The 21,122-nt window shown below is 47.6% G+C and overlaps 1 protein-coding gene across 1 annotated transcript in view; it reads right to left on the bottom strand.

The window, feature by feature from the left end:
* Positions 1–1,202: 1,202 nt before the first annotated feature.
* The window catches only part of LOC100678037 (zinc finger protein 395), a 40,970-nt gene continuing 21,050 nt past the window's right edge, over positions 1,203–21,122 (bottom strand). The window contains exons 6-8 of the mRNA XM_031922652.2: positions 7,938–8,056; positions 7,569–7,803; positions 1,203–7,473 (exon numbers count right to left, since the gene is read on the bottom strand). Coding sequence (XP_031778512.1) covers positions 7,252–7,473; positions 7,569–7,803; positions 7,938–8,056 — 576 coding nt within the window. The 3' untranslated portion in view covers positions 1,203–7,251. The remainder of the gene's footprint in view (positions 7,474–7,568; positions 7,804–7,937; positions 8,057–21,122) is intronic.

Genomic DNA, 21,122 nt, shown 5'->3' with positions numbered 1-21,122 from the left:
AAAATTATCTCTCTCCGAATATATCATCATTTTAGCATGAAATATATCGCACATATAATATATTTATTTAGAGTTCTATATAATGCTTCGTTTTATCGTAACTTTTTTTTCTCTGACGACGACTACGACGACGACGACGACGAGAGTATATATCGAAATAGCGAAGATCAGGTCTCCGCGGTCACGGCGGCGGCGGCGGCGGCGGCGGCGGCGGCGGTGGCCAAACGCTCGCGTATTCGAAATCCTAAGAACGAAGGATCGGCTGGAAAAACGAACGTGTGTATAATCATAATATGTAAACGATAACGCGCGTTATAACGATCAAAATATGATTAAGCTTGACGAGGCGCATAATTCGCTGGAGAAAATATATAATCGGGGTTCTTCGATTTTTCGCGTGTATATATTATAATCATCGCGTATTTTGTATTTTAGTTCGACTGACGCTCGCCGATCGAACTTATCAATTACACGCGATGCATACGCTCTATATAGCTCCTTCGGTTTCGTATTTGCGTTTATCGCTATTATGTATACATAATCGGCTCGCTCATCTCTCTCTCTCTCTCTCTCTCTCTCTGCTTATACATAGTATTTATTTATCTATCTTTTTTATTTTTTGTTTTTTAAACACTTTAAGAAAAAAGGACTACGTACGTAGGGATGATAATTATCAACTATGACCGATAAAATTCTCTTTTTCTCATTCAACATACCGAAATGTTCGTGAATCTCCGCGGCATAATGTATAAGTATAATATGGATAACATACACTTGCATTCACACCGCCGTTTGCACGCGCGCACTCGTGAAATTCGCTCAGTCGTGTCGTGTGTATGTTATAATATCTGCGCCGTCGCGGCGAGAATTGGTATTTCTCTCGATATTCCCCGTGACGAAGTGTCGATTTATCCGTTAGTCATCGATATAGGATTTTTTGCATTTGCCATTTTCGTCCGCCACATTGAAATATTATGTGCAAAACCACGAGGATCAGAAAACAACCGGAGATTCTAGATCTTGCAAAATTACAATATTCGTTATGAAAACTCTATTTTCAAATACTCTTCTACGTTTATGTCTGTTTTAATTTTTAACAATAACAAAGAAATTTGTCATGGTTGTTCGCGGAGTTGCACATTAGTAATACACGCGGGGGCTCCAGGCCGCGACGGAGCATCAAAAGTACCGATTTTCTCTTATTTTTCACTCTCGCACGTATATGATGAAGTAGCCAAATATTCGACGAAGGATATGACGTAAGATGGGAAACGCATTCGCCACTATTGCTTTAGGATATATTGCACAAAAATTTTCGCGTGTATATGCATCAGCGCATTTCCAAATGAACGCCTTGTGCGAAAATGAAATTATAGGTACATAACAATGTATAAATGGAAGATTAAAAATGATATTCATCTGATAAATACTCGAGAGTATACACATCGAATGGCGTTTGCGGTGCTTTAATACAATGTCGATCGCGGAGCCGTCTCTTATATATACATTCGGTGTTGCGGAAAAAGTCGGGTAAAACATTACTGGGCAAAAATATAAATTTTCGTTCGACACACCGGCTTGGATAGATCATCGAATCAACTGATTTCACATCGAATGTACGTGTACATAGAGAAGGCGGGACCCGCGCCGCGCTTTTACCAGACTTTTTCCCTGAGATATTTATTATGTTATACATTATACGACACGTGCTGCACCTTGGCGTGCGATTATTTATTGTTAATGCACGCGCGCGCGTTTCACTCTTTCTCTCTCTCTCTCTCTCTCTCTCTCTCTCTCACACACACACGCGCGCACTCTCCCTCTCTCGCCGCAACTACACACGTATAACGAATATGTATATGTATATATGTATATATATATATACGTATTATATATTGCAAAAATGCACGCGATCGATTTTCATCAGATTCCTCCGATATAATATATCATGTTTATTATGTAGTATCACGCGGTGAGATGCGAGACAAGACTGCGATTGTAGCGAATAGGTGTACCGCCTGTCGTTTATTATTATTTTTTTTTCTCTCTGTGTTCTACTATATATGTTTGTGTTACGCGTTTATTTACTTCTTTGTTTATTCAATTGTTAAAAGTGCGACTCTTCGCACTCTCATTGTTTCGATAAAAAAATATGGACGCGAATACGAATGTCGAGTTCTGTTTCTCTTTTTTTCTTTGTAACTCTCTTTTTTCAAGCTATGTATGCTTTATAGACTTCATTTTATAATAAATCGCTGCGTTGGACGACTTTTGCAAAAATTACACACCCAGTTCGTTAGAAGATTGTACTGTTTTGCGGAAACAAGACTTTGTTTGTATTTTACTTTAAATATACGATAGACACGCACGTGTACGTATACGTGTGTTATCTCTCGCTCTTTCTATCTTGTACAGATTCGATTATGTTATATTAAATACGATAAGTATGTATTGTATGGATTTCGCATTGATGGTTTATTTATGCTTCTGAAGGAAAATGAAAAATCCATCGATGGCAGGATTGATCAAAGTCTCATCTCCGAGTAGAGTCTGAAGAGGCGAACGTTTCTTTTCTTTCCAATATAGTGTACGTTTTTCGAGAAAAAAAAATCATATCTATATATAATATATATATATATATATAATGTATATAATATAATCCGCATTAAAAATCGGCGTTTCTTTTTTTCGTTCAAAAGTATAGGTTTATTTGAATTCAAAGATATACACATTTCTTTCCTACTTTTAATACTACGTATACTTTTACGTATGTATATAGATATATTTTATTTATTCACTTTATTCTTATATATAATATATATTTTCTTCGTCCACACTCTCCTCGGCGAGAGTTTCATACGAAATATGCATGGGGTTTTTGACTTTCTCGCAAGCGCATATCTATTTATCTACAGTACAGTAGTGTACGCGTGTGTGTGTGTGTGTGCGTGTCAGGTGTGTGAGCGTGTATTAAAACGAGACAGATAGATGAGTCGATGTAGATTTTTTTCGCGTACGCATTTGCACTGAAATAAATTCGTAACAGCAGTAGCACCACCACCGCGTCAAAAATAGCATTCGCATACGCCTACTTGCACACACACACACACACACTCTCTCTTTCCCGCGTTACACATTTATTATGTCATATAATAATAGCACTCGCGCGCAGCTCGGCGGTGCGCGCTTAATTAACTATGTATAATATTTATGTATATATATATGTCTTTTTGTTTTGTCGTGTATCGTCGTCGCGCGCTCGACGTGAGTGCACATATGTATATAATATTATATACGAGCGGCCAGTCTTAAAAAAGTCTTTAGAAACATATAGACTCGAAAAAGAGTAGCCCCATGCAAGCCCACGCGCGGATCCCCCCCCCCCCCCTAAAATTGTCTATTTTTATGTTTTAGGGTTCTTGCCAACGTATATAGTTCATATATCTATATGTTATCCAGCAACGATCTCGCTCTGGGTGGTGTATATGCACAGTATAATAAGTATCTATGTGTTTCTCAGCGACTTTTTCAATACGGAACCTTATGCCTGCCTCTGCTGCTCTGTTGCTGCCCTTTCCCTTCGCCCTCCTCGTCTACCCGCGCGTCTCGTCATCTTAAAGTTTTCGGGAAATCATCCGATTGTAACAGTGTATAATATTTATATATAATAGATATCGCCCTTTTAATCAGAGTATTGCGAAATACTAACGAGTTTTATCTCTCTTTCATTCTCACAGTCAACAGCTCGTTTTGTTCTCTTTCTCTCTTTAGCGAAACATCAGCAAATGTTAATAATTATTTTCTTCTCGTATTGAACACCGTGATAACACACAATAATATTCACTAATGATCATAATAATAATAATGGTTTTAATAATGATATATATGTGTATGTATAATATAATATAATATAATATAATATAATAATAATATGATATAATATAATAGTATAATAATACAATCTTGATGATGCAATAATTTTGTAATGAAATGATATTCAATAACTTATAATATAATATAATATCAGTAATAATAATAATAATAATAATAATATATAATAATATAATGTTTGTGTCGTATGGTCGACCGAAAACAAAAGCCCTGACGGGTCACAAGAACATTGGAAGAAGAACATTTAAAAATGAACAGCGTCTTCTCGCTATCAGTTTGCCCCTCGCAAGAATTACAATTACAATAATAATTATTACAATTAGAGTAGTAATAATAGTAATAATAATAATAATGATATAGTCATAGTATTAAAAATAACACGTTAACATTAATAATACATTTAATTTAAATTAGAATAGAAGAAACAAAATTGAAGATTTCTTAATTAGAATTTTTTTCACGAAAATAATGATCCTTATATAGGTAGTTGATTGCATCCAATTACAACTTGATATACATATAAACGTAAAAATACGCATACATAATGTATCGATTGCTTATTCGTAAATACTTCTCAATTTATCCGATTTGGCGAGAAGTGGGCAGTGAATGCTTCTTGATCGACTCGAGGACAATTGGGTCGACCATACGTTAAAAATTGCATTAAAAATTTGTATTTATTAAATTATATGAGATCGTTTTGGTATGATATATCCAGGCCATCGAGGTATCAACGACATAGTATTTTTTTCTCTCAAGATTCATACTTAATTGTTTGCCTTTGTTACACGTCTTGGCATGCCTCGAAAAAGCAGCAGCTTTTTCATTGTTCGAGACATGCTCTCTCGATTTATCTTAAAAGTGCATGATTGCGAATGAATTAATCGAATCAATCGTACGAAGCAGTAGTTGCGCTATTCATAACTTAACTTTCGCTTGCTCCGACTTAATACTAATTTACGTTCTCCCCTTCGAAGACTTGGTTTATCTATGAGTGAAACCATCATTGATTAAAAAATATCGTTAAAATATTATGTCAACACAAAAAACATTACACCTAAATATTATCTACAATCTCAGGATTCCGATTTTATTTTAAAAACTATGTACAATTTTGAACTTATGTACAAACTCGCGTTAAATTTCGCTCGTCAGGGCAACGTCAATCGAATCGAATCTCTTAGTCGTAAAAACTTTGGATTCAAACATAGCCATACAAATTAATTACAATGATACTCTGAAGTTCAAAAAAACTCAACTTAACAAAATTGCGCCATTCATGATTAATAGAGGTTCATAATCATGCATTAAAAAAGAAAATAAAAGTTATAATCAAACCAAATTCGAATAGATTTATTCATGGTGTAATGAAAAATAGAAATCTTTTCAATTCCTTCAATAAAGCTGAAGACGTCCGTATGTTCTCAGTTATGTAAAAACGCGCGATACAAAAGATCGTTTTTAGCCAATTACGAAGTATACAAATTTGTTTAAAGTATATAACGGATCGCAAAGCGCGAAAGCGACCATTCATAACGTGTAAAACGCGTTAATCGATTATTATAATATCATCGAAGATTTGCATCTCGTCAAAAAATCAGAAGTCGCTGTAAATAGCGCGGCTCACTCAACAATAATTCTACGGATGAAAGGGAGGGAGAAAGCGAAAGTGCAGAAATAAAAAAAATTATGCGTTACATATCGTCGCAGGTCGAACGATCGATTCGAATCAAGGCGATTATCTCTGGCGCGAGATAGTCGCGTCGATCAGCTCTGGCACTGAAAGCACGCGGGCAAATATTTATATATCGGTAGATACCAAGGCCCGTCTATATGTACATATTTATGTGTGTAGGTAAAATCTTTAATTTTTCACGTAATTTTTTTTGTCGATTTTCTAATCTTTTAATATACGCAATGTATAAGAAGGGTTCGTAGCAAATGGGTACGCACGAACCTCGATTTCTCGAACAACGTCGAATCTCGATAAACATTATTTAAACTTTTTTTAATTCACGCTGGCAGTATGCGTTGGTGTCAGTTGTAAATAATTTTGCCCTCCCGATTCGTATGCCGTGTGTTCTAACTTGTACTACGTGCGCCTCTGCCCTTCTTGAAGTTCCAATCAGATATAATGTCTCCTATCTCTCCTATATATATTTTCTCAAGATCCGTCTTTTCTTCGATATACACTTTGTATTGCAATTTTTCTATCGGCCCTGGGTGGGGGGTCTGATTTATTATACATGAAATATCACAATTTGCTTTATATATATTTTTATATATATATATATTCTTTTTTTTTAATTTTTTTCGCGTGATTTTTTACTCATCTCTTTTTTAATTTACTTTATTTTCTTTAATAGTCGCGCCGGTCGGTTGCGCTCAAAATAACCTCGTGAGAGTCGAGGTATCGCTCGCAAAGTCGACGACCGTCGCGAATGTCGTCTATTAAACATTTCTCTATCTATAATATTTTGTTTGTGAAATTTGTCATTAGTTAAGACGCGCGACGAAGACAGAACGAACGCATGCGCGCTTTCGGGTGGGTCTCGGTTTTAAGAGAGCACCGGTCCCTTTCCCTCTACTCGCCGCGGACCTCTCGCAGCCGCGCGCTCATTCGCTTTAATCGCTTACCCCCGAATAACGTCCTCGTTTATATATCTTCTCTTCTTTTTTCTTCATCTTGATTTTGTTTGCTTCTCCTCGCTACTGCATGAGCGGTTCGCCATTCCGTCATGGGATTGACGCTTGTATCTTGAGTGTCGGCGTGTTTGCATTTTCTTTTTTTGTATCTCATTAGATTTCAGCAAAAAAAAAAACGCCACTACATTTACATACACAACTTACCGATAGTTCGAGAAGTACAGCATACGCATAGGTATCTACGCATTGTCGTTAGCTAACCCTTCGTCTTTCTCTAGTAGTTGTTCTAGAATATGTACGCGTGTGTTGTATATGTATAATGTGTATCTTGGAATAGACCGTATACAGGTATACGGACTCGACGCGAAGGAGAGAGAGTATAATGAGGAGCCAGGGCAGAAGTTGGCTCCTCTGCTGTTGCGCGTGTGTTAGCACACGAGTACGCTCAACCCCGCTTTTTCTCGTTTAATTAATTAAAATTAACGAATCATCAATTAATTAATATAATAGTACTTATAAATTAAGATTTGTGCATTGATTAATCGAGGCGATATCAGATCGGCAGTTGGCGATAATCGGCGATCTGGCGCGGCTGCTGGCTGAGGCTGCGTCGGTCGTCCGCGTGTCGCTGTTTTGCTGCATTACTGCTGCATGATAATCGGTGAGCCGTTGTCGCCGGTCCCCGCCGAGCGAGGAACCGACGCGCGCTGCGGCCTAATCGCTGAACCGCGTGCAGGCCTTCTTCCACTTGCACTGTGTGCACCAGAGTTCCTTGTGCTCCATGCCGTACACTTTGCGGCACTTCTTCGTCTCGCCGCGAACGCGACGCGGCGAGTGCGGCATTTTGCCAAGCGACACCGTCACCACGCTTATGTTGGACGCGTTGTAGGCTTGCAGTGGCCTCGGCGATGGCTTGAACTGCTTGCTCGGTGTGCTCTGTTATTTCAGGGACAAACAAAATTTTTATTAGTAAACCAGTGAAACAAGCACTGATGTAACCAGGTTACGCAGTATGCTAATATTCGACTTACCGGGGAAGCCATGGAGAAGACATCACGGATAATGATATCCTGTGTGTTAACTGCAGCGGCAACTTGAGGGCTGTTCTGTGCAGGTGAGGCAGCAAGACGTAGTTGCTTCTGGTACTCTGGGTCCTCGCTCCTGGGCCTGACCATGTCCCAGTGGGATTTTGTTGGTGGCGAGCAAGTTGGTTCAGGCTGCTCGTCAATGTAAAAGTCTTCTTCATCTTCGAAGTTCTTCTTTCCACTGCAATGCAACAATTGGAAGAATTAGTTAATTGCAGTTGCATTTATGGGCAACTGATGAAAGATTGGAGCTTGGACCGGTTGGATTTGTAGACAACAGGTATAAACATGATATAGAATAAGACAAATGCTCACTTTAAGTGCGTTCGAAGAACGTGTTCGGCAACGACATTCCAGGAATTGCTGACTTCTCCGCACCGTACACTTCGGTTGCTTTCGTCACGCCAGGTGCATTTGTAAATGGTCATGGATTTCTGTAAAAAGAAAAGGTAAAAGGCGTTAGAACAGCACATTCTTCAACTAGCAAGTCCGCTTATAAATATAAAGTCGCGTTTTACATGCAGTCTAACTTCGGGTCCGAATTGCTTCATATCGATGACACATAAATAAGAAGGATGAGATAATTCGCGTATTTATTCGAATGATTATTCGCGATGGGAATATTGGAGGTTAGGGCGATACTGTGTATAAACCTGGAGCGTCTCATCAGCTACCGGTTCCCGGCATCGGATAAGCCGGCCGTTAGCTCTCGCGACGTCAGCGCCACTTGCTGTAAACGCGCGAGTTTTTGAATCCAGAAAGAGCAATTTGTCGTTTTATCGGTACGCATACTAGGCAAATTCGAATTTATCTTAATTGCACGTTGTCCCTTAGTAAGTGCAGAGCCAAGATTCCTAAAATATTCTCAGCGAGGCTGAAGAGCGCTCATACTAAATTACAGAACAAGTACAACCATGGCGTATCTCGGGTAGCAACGCCGATGTCAACGCAGTTCACAGAGTCTCTCTCTCTCGCAACTCACGCTCGCGCGCAGGTAAAATCGATGCTTTCGCGCGCGCACGCCTCTTTGTTTACATCGAAGCCGGCTCCCGCATCAGCGCCCGCGAGACGAGCGCTTGCTACCTATCCTCGTCTTCTATATATTGCCGTACAAGCCGCCGCCGCCGCCGCCGCCGCCGCCACGTGCTTATTGATCCGCCGCGCGGGCAAGACTGCCTTTTCGACCCTCTCTCTCTCTCTCTCTGTTCGCGAGTACTGTGCGTTATCGAGCGCCGTGCGCGAGAGAATGTGTGTTTTCAGCCTGCAGCGACGGGATATTTTTGGGATCGAGTTGGCGTAGATAGCTGCGGATGAATCGATGAGCCTATGCGCGGCGTTGTTTCTCTCGTGTCTAAGCAGGAAAAATCAAGTAAGTAGAGGACAAAGCGAACGGACGAAATGATCAGAAGGATGAATCGATCGGGCCGCACTGTGTTTTCTCTCTGTCTTTCTCCTCCCTCGGAACAAAGCTGCTGTGCAACTCGCGCAACAAAGAACAGCGAATCTGTGGCCTACTGCGCGAGAGAGCGTCGGGAGATAAGTAATGGAGCTAACGAGTAAAAGTCAGCGTTTATAGCTTGGAAAACTCGAAGGGGGAGCGGTATAATCGCTCGGACGCTTCTTTGTTAGAGTCGCGCAGCTTGACGGCCCTATATGCATGGCGGAAAAGCCTTTATTGTCCATGCGGGCCCTTGTGCCTGGGTGTGCGTGGAAAAACCGTCCGTGGGGAGATCTGGCGCAGCTGGAGCTACTACTCGGAAATTAGTTTACGCAGCCAGAAGAAATGGCCCTAAGCGTTTTAGCGATTAGCCCGACGCGCAGTATCTAAACTACGCACGTGCTTGGCAAATGTGCCTTCGAAGATGACGGTCACCGTTGTCTCTCTCTCTTCGACCCACGGAATTCTTAGGGTAATCGAATTTTAATGTCTACGCCGTTAACGAGCGCCTCTCTCTCTCTCTCTCTCTCTCTCTCCGATGTCCAACGCTGAATGAGAGAAAAGAAAGACAGCCACTTCCAGATTTGTCGTTTGCTCGAACGCTTTTCGGAATAAAAATAGAATCGGTTGTGCTGCTGCCATTTAAAGAGCTCGACGCCGCTCTCTTACTTCGAGTTCTATTTCCACGCGGGTTTGTATGTGTGGCGGTGCACGCGGTAGCCGCGCGTAGTTCGATTAGGATAAACAACGGATTCTTGCTCTCTTCCTCATCACGGCCCCCTGGTCGATTTAACGACACACTTGTTGCTTAGTCGGGAGAGATCGAACGATCGAGTTTCATTGCGAATTTCGAAGCTCTCCTCATCTCGGGTTCGTGCGTCAGAGCGAGAATAGCCGGGAGCATCCCACGCGTCGATCCTCTGTGACGTGTGTTGTACATAGCGACGACGACGACGACGACGGCGCAGCATCTCCGTGCGTCCGACTACGTCATCGATGCTATACTGGTGGGACGTGCCGGTCGACGGTTATGAACAAGGCTGCGCGCGAAGGAAGCTATTTAAAATCTAACGGAGTAGATTTTTTTCATATCATAAGCTGTTTCAACCGGCAGGACATGCGCCAGTAGTCTTGTACCTATATGTGGATACGCGTCTTTGTAACCTTCTCTCTTCTATCCTCGCAGGCGCAGCTGTCGATTACATTACTTTTTTCGCGAGCAAAAGAAGCCGGTCTTGCACGGCCGCTTCGTTCCTGCAAATGCGCATCCATGTATAAGTACTTCTGTGAACAAGAACCGATGACTCGTATACAAGGGGCCTTTTTCAAGGATCGCGTATAACGATCGCTGCCGGGGCCGTTCCATTTTCCTCTCCCCCGACATCAGAGCGTGGAGTTGCCGTGCGCGCGCGAGGCGGCATTGCCGAGGTCAGAGACCTTTTCTGCTCTCTCTCTGCTGCAGCTCGAAGCTCCAGTATATAGTATAGTTACATAGTATGTAGGTATACGCGCTCCTTCGTGCTAGGCACCAACACACGTGCCCCGGCGCGCCGCTTCTTCGCCTCTCTGCTTTGCTCCGCTCCTTCTCCACAAACGCACACACGTGCGCTCTCTCTCTCTCTCTCTCTCTCTCTCTCTCTCTCTCTCTCTCTCTCTCTCTCTCTCGTCGTGCGGCTAGCCAGTAGCATCAGGCGACAGGAGCAAGCCCCAGGAGCGGCTGTATTCGCCGGCAAGCCCTACGCGTCCTGTGATGCGACGCGGTGCTGTATCATGGGGGAAAAGTCTTGGTCGGTTTTTCTCCGCGACTCGTTTGCACAGCTGAAGCGGATCGAGCGTATAATAACGAGTCGCTTTTCCGCAATCCGACGTCCGCTTTCATTCCAGCTGGTCGTACGCGCGTTATGTAACTCCCGTATGGGCTATACGCTCGTATTGTCTCGGCGTAAGTGGGATAATAACGGATCGACTGAGTCGCATGTAAATATAAGTGCACCTCGATACGCCGGCGCGGCATATACGTATGGAAACTCGCGAGTTTGTTGAAGAGAGGGCAAAAGATTTGCGCAGGGTTGCCGGTGCTGCACACGTGTTCCGCGCCGGCGGCGGGCCGAACAGCGTTGCCGTGGCTCGCGCTCGCGAGTCATCCATCGCCCCGCATTCCCTCGAAATTTCGACGCGGTGTTACAACTTTTCGTATAAGTATCTAACGAAGAGCCGAAATAACCGGTCGTCGAAAATCCCTCTCTCTTCTCTATACTAATACGTCCCACACACACACGTACACACACACACGTGACGAGTTTTTCTCCGTCGTGTGCCGGATACATGTATAATCATAGGCCGAGAAGGGAGAGAGAGGATCTCGAATGAGCGTTGCCGGCTTGTGCGCAAGCACGTGCGCCGATGGTGGCGACGACTCCGAGTTGGGCATCGCGGAGGGATTATAGCTCCAAGACGATGCGAAGGAAAAGAGCGCTGCTGCAGCGAAACCGGTGTGCGCTTCGGAGCCTTTTGCCGCATGCAGGCGCACAACAAGAGACAAAGGCGCTTTCACGTCTGCGTGTTTACTACTACTAGGCACAGATATCCCTCCCTTTCTCTCTGCAGCTCTCTCTCTCGCGCGCGCGCGAGCACTGTCTCCGTCGGCGCTTCGAGGTCGTTCCCCCCCTCTGCGGGCAGACCTGTGCATTACACTCCCGAGGCCTCGTCGTCGTCATCGGCGTATCCCGGTGTCAGCGTCTTCTCCTCGAGGATCGGAGAAAGAACGGAGAGAGAGGGGATCGATGCTGCTATTGGCTGCACACGTCAAATCCTATGCACGTCCAATAGCCGAGGTTGCGGCTGAGAGAGAGAGAGAGAGAGAGAGAGAGAGGGGAGAAGTGGGGGCACAGGGGTAACGCCCGGGGAACCAAAACAAACCGGCGTCGACGGCAGCCATGTGTTGCCAGCAACGCGCACTTGCACGCGCGCGTATACAGCAGTGGTGTGTACGTACGTCGTACACCGCGAAGCGCGAGCTGTATACGTATATATACGAGTACTCTCTCGCGTTCGAATCGAGGAGAAACTCGCCTATAGAGAGATATGCACTGTAGCGAAGCGAGCGGCGTGTATGTGCCGCCCGTACAAGCTGATGGTGAGGGTCGGACGTTGACCCTTCTTAAGCCCCCACTCTTTCGTGAATACAAGTAGGCACGTCACATGCGTTTGCGTATAGTTTCCAGACTGCACATTTGCCGGTGGCTTTCCCGCGAGTGACGAAATCGCCGGGCGGGCAGCCCACGAGCGCAGATGATCGGGGCTCTCGAATAATGGGGGCATATCTGGGAATTTCGGAGCTGACGGACAAAGCATCGATGAAACTCACACTAGGGGGAGAGGAAAGGATTCGAGCCTGGTTAGTTCGCAGTACACAGAGTAGAACGCGAGCGAGCGACTGCGACGGTGCGTTCTCGGGGGAGGAGATCGGCTGAAGGAAGAGCCCCGCGTGCGTCGCTACAGCTGGCCGGCCGGCCGGCTGTTTCCTCCTGCGGCAGTGCGCGCAGGAGGGGAAAAAAGCCAAGACGCGACACCCCTCGTCCTCCCGGCGTATTATACACTTACATATGACGGCCCTTTCGAACGCTCCAAGCTGTTGCACCTCGCGCGCATCATGTACGAAGTGCACAAAGGGAGCGTAGAGGGAGAAACTATAGGTGTATACAGTGCACCTACGGCCTATCCTCGCGGCTCTCCTTCTCCCGGATCCGGGCGCGCGCAGAGGAGTGCAGTGCAGCGCGCGCGTTCTCCTTTGTTCGCGCGAAGGACGAGAAGGGGCGGATAGAAAGGACGATCGGCAATCAGCGGCGGCGTAGGAGGAAAAATAATCCGCGGACCATATGCGAGTCGCGCCGTCTCCCGGAAGAAACCACCGACGGAGTCGAATCGATTCTTATCACTGATGCCAATGATGCACCTCTACCGCGTGATAACGGCAGGCGATCGGGAAAGCAGAGCGCGTGGCAAGGTCGAGCATTGCGCGATTTGTTAAGAAACAAGAGCTCGTTTATACTATGGATCACCGTTATATTATGGAGCTCGAACCGAAAATATTTTCCGTAGATCGTGAGCGAGCGAGAATGGAATATTATTACATATACATCTCGGGAGCGGAGGAGACCGCGCGTACTTATATAGTTGTCTTCGTTTCCAGCAAGCCGGCGTCCGCTGATGCCACGCGAACAAGGGAATGCGCAATTCGGCGCAATTCCCCGGCGAGGCAGCAGCTCGCGCCGAGGGTCGACGACACCGGCGAATCGTCCCGAGGGCGAGGGGGGAACGCGAAAGAGAGAGAGAGAGAGAGAGAGAGAGAGAGAGAGAGAGAGAGAACGCGCGCGCGATGGGCATGACTCACGACGCACACAGTCGTCTCTGATGCGACGTGCGTGTGTGTGTGTGTGTGTAATACTGTATCCTCTTGCTGTAGCTTTCTCTAAACTACGCCGTCTGTATTTTGAAAAAGGTTTCATCAGCGAATACCTGCAGGAATAGATCTGCAACTGCATCCACCTGTGGATCTCCTGCGAGTGAAGCTTCCAGCATGACGACACCGGGCTTACAGTTACGATATACACGTCGACAAAGGAGATAATGACAATACCCTTAGGTTTCGACTCGTGGCATAGGGGGCGTGAAAGTCAACCAGGTTATACCTAGGGAGAACCTAGTTTTTGTTCCCGAGCCGATGCGTGCAACACAACACGCGAGTGTAAGTATGGTAGATCGTTGACTCGAAGCCAAAGAAGAAGAAGAAGAAGAGGAGGAGGAGGAGGAGGAGCAGGAGGAGCAGGAGAAGAGGGAGAAAGGAACAAGGACGCTATACTGTATTATAGTCGCACACGAGAGCGAGCGAGCGAGAGAGAGAGAGAGAGGAGACAATATAACAGAACGGGCTTGACGCGCGCGCCTTAGACTCTCAGCTGTGGCGCAGCGGCGGGGGGATATCGGTGCACGACCGAGACTCCACAACGGAGTCCTTGCGCCTGATGCGATGCCCACTAGTACAAGTATACAAGAGGGAGAGGATAACGCTCGCCGGCGTCGGTGTTGTTGCATACCTAGGTCTGAGCCTCCTATACCTGTGGGGTATCGGTGCAACCGCGCATGCGCGCCGAGCTTGTTTACGTAGCCATTAGAGAGCGAAGAAGACGTAGTCCGCGTTGTATACACTGATGTGATCGCGATTATTCTCAGATCTGGATAGGCTGCACGAGTGGCCCCTCGAAATAGCATGCGTTCCGAATAGCCCGGGCGCACGCATGTACGTATGCAATACTCGGGAGTATCATACCGGAGAGTCGAGTGCAACCGCGAATTAGCAAAGAGCGTTTGCCCTCATTAATTTCCTCCCGGCTCTTATCGGAGGGGCGTTTATTATACACGGCGTCGCTCCTTTGTCGCGCGAGCCCTTTCTCGCACGCAATGCCATACCGTGCTCCGGATTGATTTTCGACCCGCGCCTCCGTCGCGACGAAACATAAAGCTCGAATTTCACTTGCAATCGCGCGACGATGACGAGGAGACAAATTATTCGGCTATTCCGTATAATGACGTACCCGCGGTGGATCCCGAAACCGGACGATAAGCGCGCCGCGCGAGAGCGACTCTCGTCCCGGAGTGTATACATATACATGCGCAGCGGCTCGCTAATTTTAAACCTGTCGCCAGAGCAGCAGCGGCAGCTAGATCTCGGGTGTTCACTGGGTCAGGGTTAAAGCAGGCACAGAGAGCGCGAGCTTAGAAGGATGCTTGGCGACGCGGCCAACTCTTCATCTCGTGTATATTAGACACACTATATTCGAATCGCGAAAATCCACCTCAGTCACGTACGACGACGTACGATAGGTAATTGTCGGCTCGAGTGAAATCGCTAATTGCGCAATTACGGGGCCGATGACGCGCGAGAGCTCGCCGGCCGGTGTAAATATCCGGCGCGCGAGCGCGAAAGAGAGCGACGAACGAAAAGAGGAATGCCCCGGCGGCGGCCGGGCGAGGATGACGCGTCAGCAGCAGCAGCACGTAGCAACGTGTTTATAGACTATACTCGCAGTCGGCCCGCCGCCGGGTCAAGAGCCGTTATCGGGCGTCGCGACTATGCTATATACACGTCGCCCTCCCCGGCTGCTTTTTCGGTGGAAATATTCGTGATAATGCGTCGTCGGCGGTGTGTTATATCGCAAGACCGCTGGCTCCTCTGTCTCTCTCTCTCTCTCTACTTATATGCGTGTGTGTGTGTGTGTGTGTGTGTTGCCTGTGTCTCGACGCTGCGGTGGCGCAGGAGAGCAACAGCCCCCGAGGAGGAGCGAAAACTCGCTGCCGCTGCCGCTCGGCAGAGTTCAATATCCAAGCGAAGGTCGAAGCCGAGCGTGCATTGTTCTACGGCAGTGTGCTGTGGCTGCACTCGAACAGAGAGTGAGCGAGAGAGAAAGCTTGTGTATACACGCGCAGCTGTTAAACCGTGCGCCGATTATCATGTATGCGTGTATATCGTTATACACTCTGTGCGTTATCTGCATAGCTGATAAGCTAAATCGGCGGGCCTTCCGATACATATATCCTCAGTCCAACGCACACGCACACAAAAAGAAATCGTCCGCTCTTTCTCCCCCCCCCCTCTCTCTCTCTCTCACTTGTTCCCTGTGTGCACACACGCGGTGCAGTGGAAAATTATCGGCGACGCGATTATCAGCGGCCCGACCCGACGAAATTCGTGGATCTCGAATGCGTCTTGTGTACACACATTTTAAGACGAGTTGTTAGAGGATCGCGGCAAGGTCATTGCGCCCCGCGACGAGCGCGAGCGACGAACCTGATGCGCCGATATACTTATATACACGAGATTTATTCGTTTGGCCGGCGCTTTCATTGTGCGCGCGTCTCTCGGTTTCTTTTCTTTTTAAAATTAAAACGACGACGAAAATAAAGTCGACGTAAAAAAAGAAAGAACCGACGAGCGATTCGGAGAAAGTCCCACAAAGCGCGCTGAATATAATATATTCTACGCAGCGTAAGAGAGACAAGGACGAGGACCTCTCTCGCGCGCAAGGAGGGAGAGACGGCCGGTTTCGAACGCGTGCGTGTGTATAAGAGCGAGGGAGCTAAGAAGAAGAAGGAGATCGGCGAACAGCCGGCGGCGTCCTTGACGATTGACGTCCATCGAAAGTTACACGCCGTGCGCTGCTGCTGCTGCTGCTGCTGCTGCATCCTCCGGCGGCCAACGCCTCGCCCGATGTCCTGTACAGCTTTCACGAACGGTCTCGAGCTGGCTTTTGCTTCTTTCGGAATCCCGAGGCAAAGCAGCTGGAAAATAAGCTCCGTCACGTGCTCGCGAAGCCGGCCGGCCGGGAGAGATACGTTATATAGCTACACGGAATCGCGGCGTCGCTGCTTTCTGCGCAGTTGTTGCCTCCTTCGACGCTGTGTGTGCTGCACAGGAGAGCGAGAAAGACGGAGAGAGCCCCGAGTTCGCTAACCTCGCGCAGAGCCGACTCGCGTTTTCTCGGGGGCCGACTCGCTCGCTCTTTCGCAGCTCTCGTTCGCTGCCGCGCGGATACAAACACAAACACTGTATTTTATATACGTGCAGCGTTTACGTTATACTCGCGGCTCGTACGCGGGCGCGCGCAAAGTAGATACGCGTATGAATACGTGTTGAGTTAAGGAGCCGCCGCGACGAGTCGTTATCCTGATCGATGAACAGAAAAGTGACGAGAGACAGTAGCTGTATATATGATACACACACTTAGGCGACGCTTGTAATATGTATAATGCGCGCGCCTACCTATCTATATCTCCCGAAACAGCTCTCGTCGCGGCGCGCGAGAGATAAAGGCCGCCTCGGAGAGTTTTATATACCCGTGTCTACGTATATTCATGTGTATCGACCATCGGAGCTCCGAAAGCCAAGGTCACGGACTCGCCAAAATCTCTCGCCGAGCGAAAGGAGAGGAGGGGGGAGAGCTTGGCACGCGCGCTGCACGAGAGTGCTCAGCTCTTCTACTGGCTGTGCGAACGCGGCTATAATAATACGCGTACTCGTGTACCTACGCGAGCGGCTCCGTATGTGCGCGATATGACGAGTGTGTGTGCGTGTGTGTGTGTGTGTGTATGTGTACGAGAGAGAGAGAGAGAAAATTATAAAGCACTTGGCAGAAGCTCGCGCACAAACACACACTTACACAGACGAGCGAGAATCGTAGTAAACAGGTGATGGGATTATAGGCGTATAATCTGGAGAAAACTATGCAAATAACGAGCACACGTGCGTGTGTACGTGTGCGAGAAGGAGGAAAATAAGTTTTCGCTCTTCTTTTCACGTCTACGTAATGGAATTTTTGACGATAAAATAGAGCCGACTCGCCGACTCTGATTAAGGAAAGAATAGCGCGGATGTGTACGTTATCGGCCGTGAGTGTCTGGCTTATATTCTGGGTACACGGAATTACGGAATTACGATTTTGTATATAAAATACGCATAGGGAAACCGAGCTGCGGCTGAAAAAGATCGCGAATTTTCGACGCCGTCAGCTCTCAAGTGTATACAAGGAAGGAAGACGGAGCGACGTGACAAAGGAGAAAGAGAGAGGAGAGAGCAGAGCTGCCGCGCCGCGAAGGATAACGTTAACCCAGGGCAGTACGGTCTTTTTTCCGCAACGAGCTCCTATCGGAGTCCGAGGCCGCCGCAAGAGAAAGCTGCCTCTCTCGCGCATATACACACTCCCCTCTTCCTCCGCGAGATCTCCCTCCTCGCGCGCAAATTACCCGCTATACACACACACACAAGCACACACTTGTATACGTGCATGTGTCGCTCGCTCCTTTCCCTCTGCGGCAGCGTATCGAAGACACACAGCTGTAATGCCGCCGCCGCGGTGCGCTCGAGTGTGAATCAGCTGGCCGTGAGAGCGTGTGTACGTATGCGCATGCAGAACACGCGTGTTTGTGTGCGTTGCGTACCAGCTCTCGTCTACTCTCTCAGCTGACTTACTTGACGCGTGCGCCGGCTGAGTTTCTCTTCGCGGAATAACGTTCTCTCCGCGTATATAGCTTGCATATTGCCTTCTTCGGATTTTGAATTCTCATTTTCCCGCCACACGCGGGAGACTCGTATAGAAATTCGGCGACAGCTGATCGGCACGCGGGACTCGAGAAAGGAAAACAAATCATAACTCAATTCCAGCAGTGCGCGGAGCACAGCTGACGTACGGCGAAAGGATTCAGGTCGAGCGTGAAAGCGAGTCCGTCGCGGTGAAAGTGACTCCGTGTATACCGCATCGTCGTCGTATACTGCACATATATATACAGGATCTCTTTGCTCCGGCTGATTTCGAAAGGAGAGTGCGCGCACCTATACAGGCCGTATAGACGCTCGCTTTCCATCAGTTCCGCTGCCGCCGCCGCCGCGCAGTTTCGTATATAAAATCGAGAAAGTGAGAGAGAGAGAGATATATATACTGCTCCTGTTGCAGGCCAAGGACGAGGAGGCGCGATCGAGCTGCGTGCGCACGGAGAGATTTCGTGAAAGTGCGCGCGCGAGCCGGTACATTACATTAATCGCAGTACACTCACGCGACCTTGTCCCGCGGCGTTTTTAAAATCCCCTTTTCGACGCCGGCCTTATGATAAGCGATATCGACGACGACGACGCACAAAAGATGCTGGCTCGTCGATGATGATAATAATAATAACAATAATCAGCATCCGTTGATCCGCGATAGGAGCCGAATTGAGGGGAGCCAAGACAGAAGTAAGCAGTGCCGTTGTCGGGCGTCGAAGTGGGAGGAAAAATAAGTCAAAGTGGGAGGGAGGGAGGGGGGCTCGACGCGCGGCTGAAATTCGCGACAACTATTGCGGCGACCTTGACTTTCGGCTCTATAGTCGGCGCGTCTCCTCGAGACTTGATTTATATACATGTGTATTAAAGTAGACTTGTGTATCGCTTCCGTCTTGCGCGCGTACCGTTACGACGCGCTGCAGACGTTCTCTCTCTCTCTCTCTCTCTCTCTCTATTATACTCGTGCTCTGAGTCTACGATATCGCCGGCTGACTCTGCAGCGTCACGCTTTTATACATTCAATTGTCGAATATAACCGCGGCGATACATTTCTTTTTTCTACCGCGAAATCGAGGTCGACTCATTGAAATCCCCGTATCGCACTGACTTGCACTGCGCATACTCGGTATACGGATGCAACGCGACGGCGAAACGTCACTTATTATTCAGAAGCGAACGAGCTGTGTTTCGATATTCCCATTTGCGTCACGCGATTACTTGCAGCCGGTGCGCCGGCTTCGGGGAATATTTCGAATCGTCGCGCTTAACGTAAGCGGGAATCCAGTGCGCGCGGATTTCTCGAGTTCCGCTTATTGCGTATTGTACAATCGATCGAGGAATAATTCTTAAAAAATAATAAAGAGAGACAAAGCGCTTCCACGAAGATTATGTTGAACGGAATAGGCCGAAACGGTGACGTCCTTCTGTCATTTCCGAAGATTCCACGCGGGCTGACGTCATGCGCGCCGGCAAAGTGTGTGTGACTGACTATGGCTATTAACGCCGCTTCCGCGCGCGAGAGAGCGGATTACCGCGCAGCTGCTTTGTACAACTAGTTATGAAGTATCAAGAACGTTAAACGAGTAGTCGCGGCGTTGGATAAAAAATTCATTATCTCTCCCAGCGGCGACGACGTAAAAAATACCTATATGCAAAGCGCGAATTGATCGGCAAGTTTTGTCATTTATCTCCGCTGCAGCGGCAAAGACGGCAAACGTACAAAGACGTCGCTCACGAGGTCAGTCCGTGAGTCTCGCAAGAAAGCGCTGATCGCTCGAGCTTTTTATCCCGCACACACCCCGCGGCGACCGACGCGCATATTATCCTCGTATAATATATCACCAGTAATGCAGCTGACTCTCGTTCGATATTACACGCGCATATACACTTGCCACTCGAGCAGCAGTGACAAAAAAAAACATACTGAAAACTAGCCTGCGTGCGTACGCTCGTTGCATAATCGCGACGCGAATATACGAGCAGAGCCTGCGCGCACGAGCGTTATGACGATTATTATCGAAACGCGCGCCGATGGCCCTGTGGAAAGTGGGGGAGGGAGAGCCACCGCCGCCGCCGCCGCCGCCGCCGCCGCGAGCGCGCGCCTGGGAAATATATAAAAGGTGCGGAGAGGAGTAGAGAGGAGGAAGAGCGCGCGAAGGCTACGCAGTTTTCTATGCGGTGTCACGGCCGTCGCCGCCGCCGCCGCCGTCTGTATGTCTCTCATTAGATAAAACTTGGCGCAGACGCCTTTTTTCAAGCTCTCCGCGGCTCTACGCGTTATATTCACGGAGCGGTTTTTCTCAAGTTTCTTTGTCCGTCGTTAACTCGTTCGCGATGTCGCCGAATTATTTTCGTCGCCCGTTAGGCCCACGTTATGTGGGCCCAGAGGCTCGTCGCCCATAATAACAAAACAGACACAGCTACGATCTTTACGACGCATCGAGCAATCTTTTGCCCCTCCACTCAGTGTGTTTGTGTGTTTAAAAACCGGAGGCCGCGCGACGATGTCGCAAGAGCCCAGCCGTGTTTACTAATAATCGCGCCGAATGCCCGGGGACGCGAGTCTGGCTCGCGAGCGATTTCGAAAGGAGAGAAAGCGCGCGATCTGTGTTTTCGAATGCAGCGCTGCTGCTGCTACGCCTTAATTTTTCCTTCTCGTTTCAAATCCTCAGCCGCGCGCGGTACTTACGACTCTAATTTTATTCACACGGCTCTCGCGTAACGAGGCGTCTCTCTAATCGAAGTGCAAACTCTTCCGGCTCGCGCTAAAACCATTATTTCCCCCAGTGAAAAATTTCTTGGCAGCGCGACCGGCTCGGATTATTCGTATACGTGTATTTGCTTGCCTGCATACCGCAGAATTAACCGTTTCTCTCTCGCTCGCTGAATGTCAAGGCAAGTTTCGCGCGGAAACGCCGGCCAAGTGTTACACGCGCGAAGTCGAGAGAGAGAGAGAGAGAGAGAGAGCTTT

Source organism: Nasonia vitripennis, chromosome 2 (genome assembly GCF_009193385.2).
Source record: "Nasonia vitripennis strain AsymCx chromosome 2, Nvit_psr_1.1, whole genome shotgun sequence".
Classification (NCBI taxonomy): Eukaryota; Metazoa; Arthropoda; class Insecta; order Hymenoptera; family Pteromalidae; genus Nasonia; species Nasonia vitripennis.
This window is presented reverse-complemented; position numbering and strand designations above follow the sequence as displayed.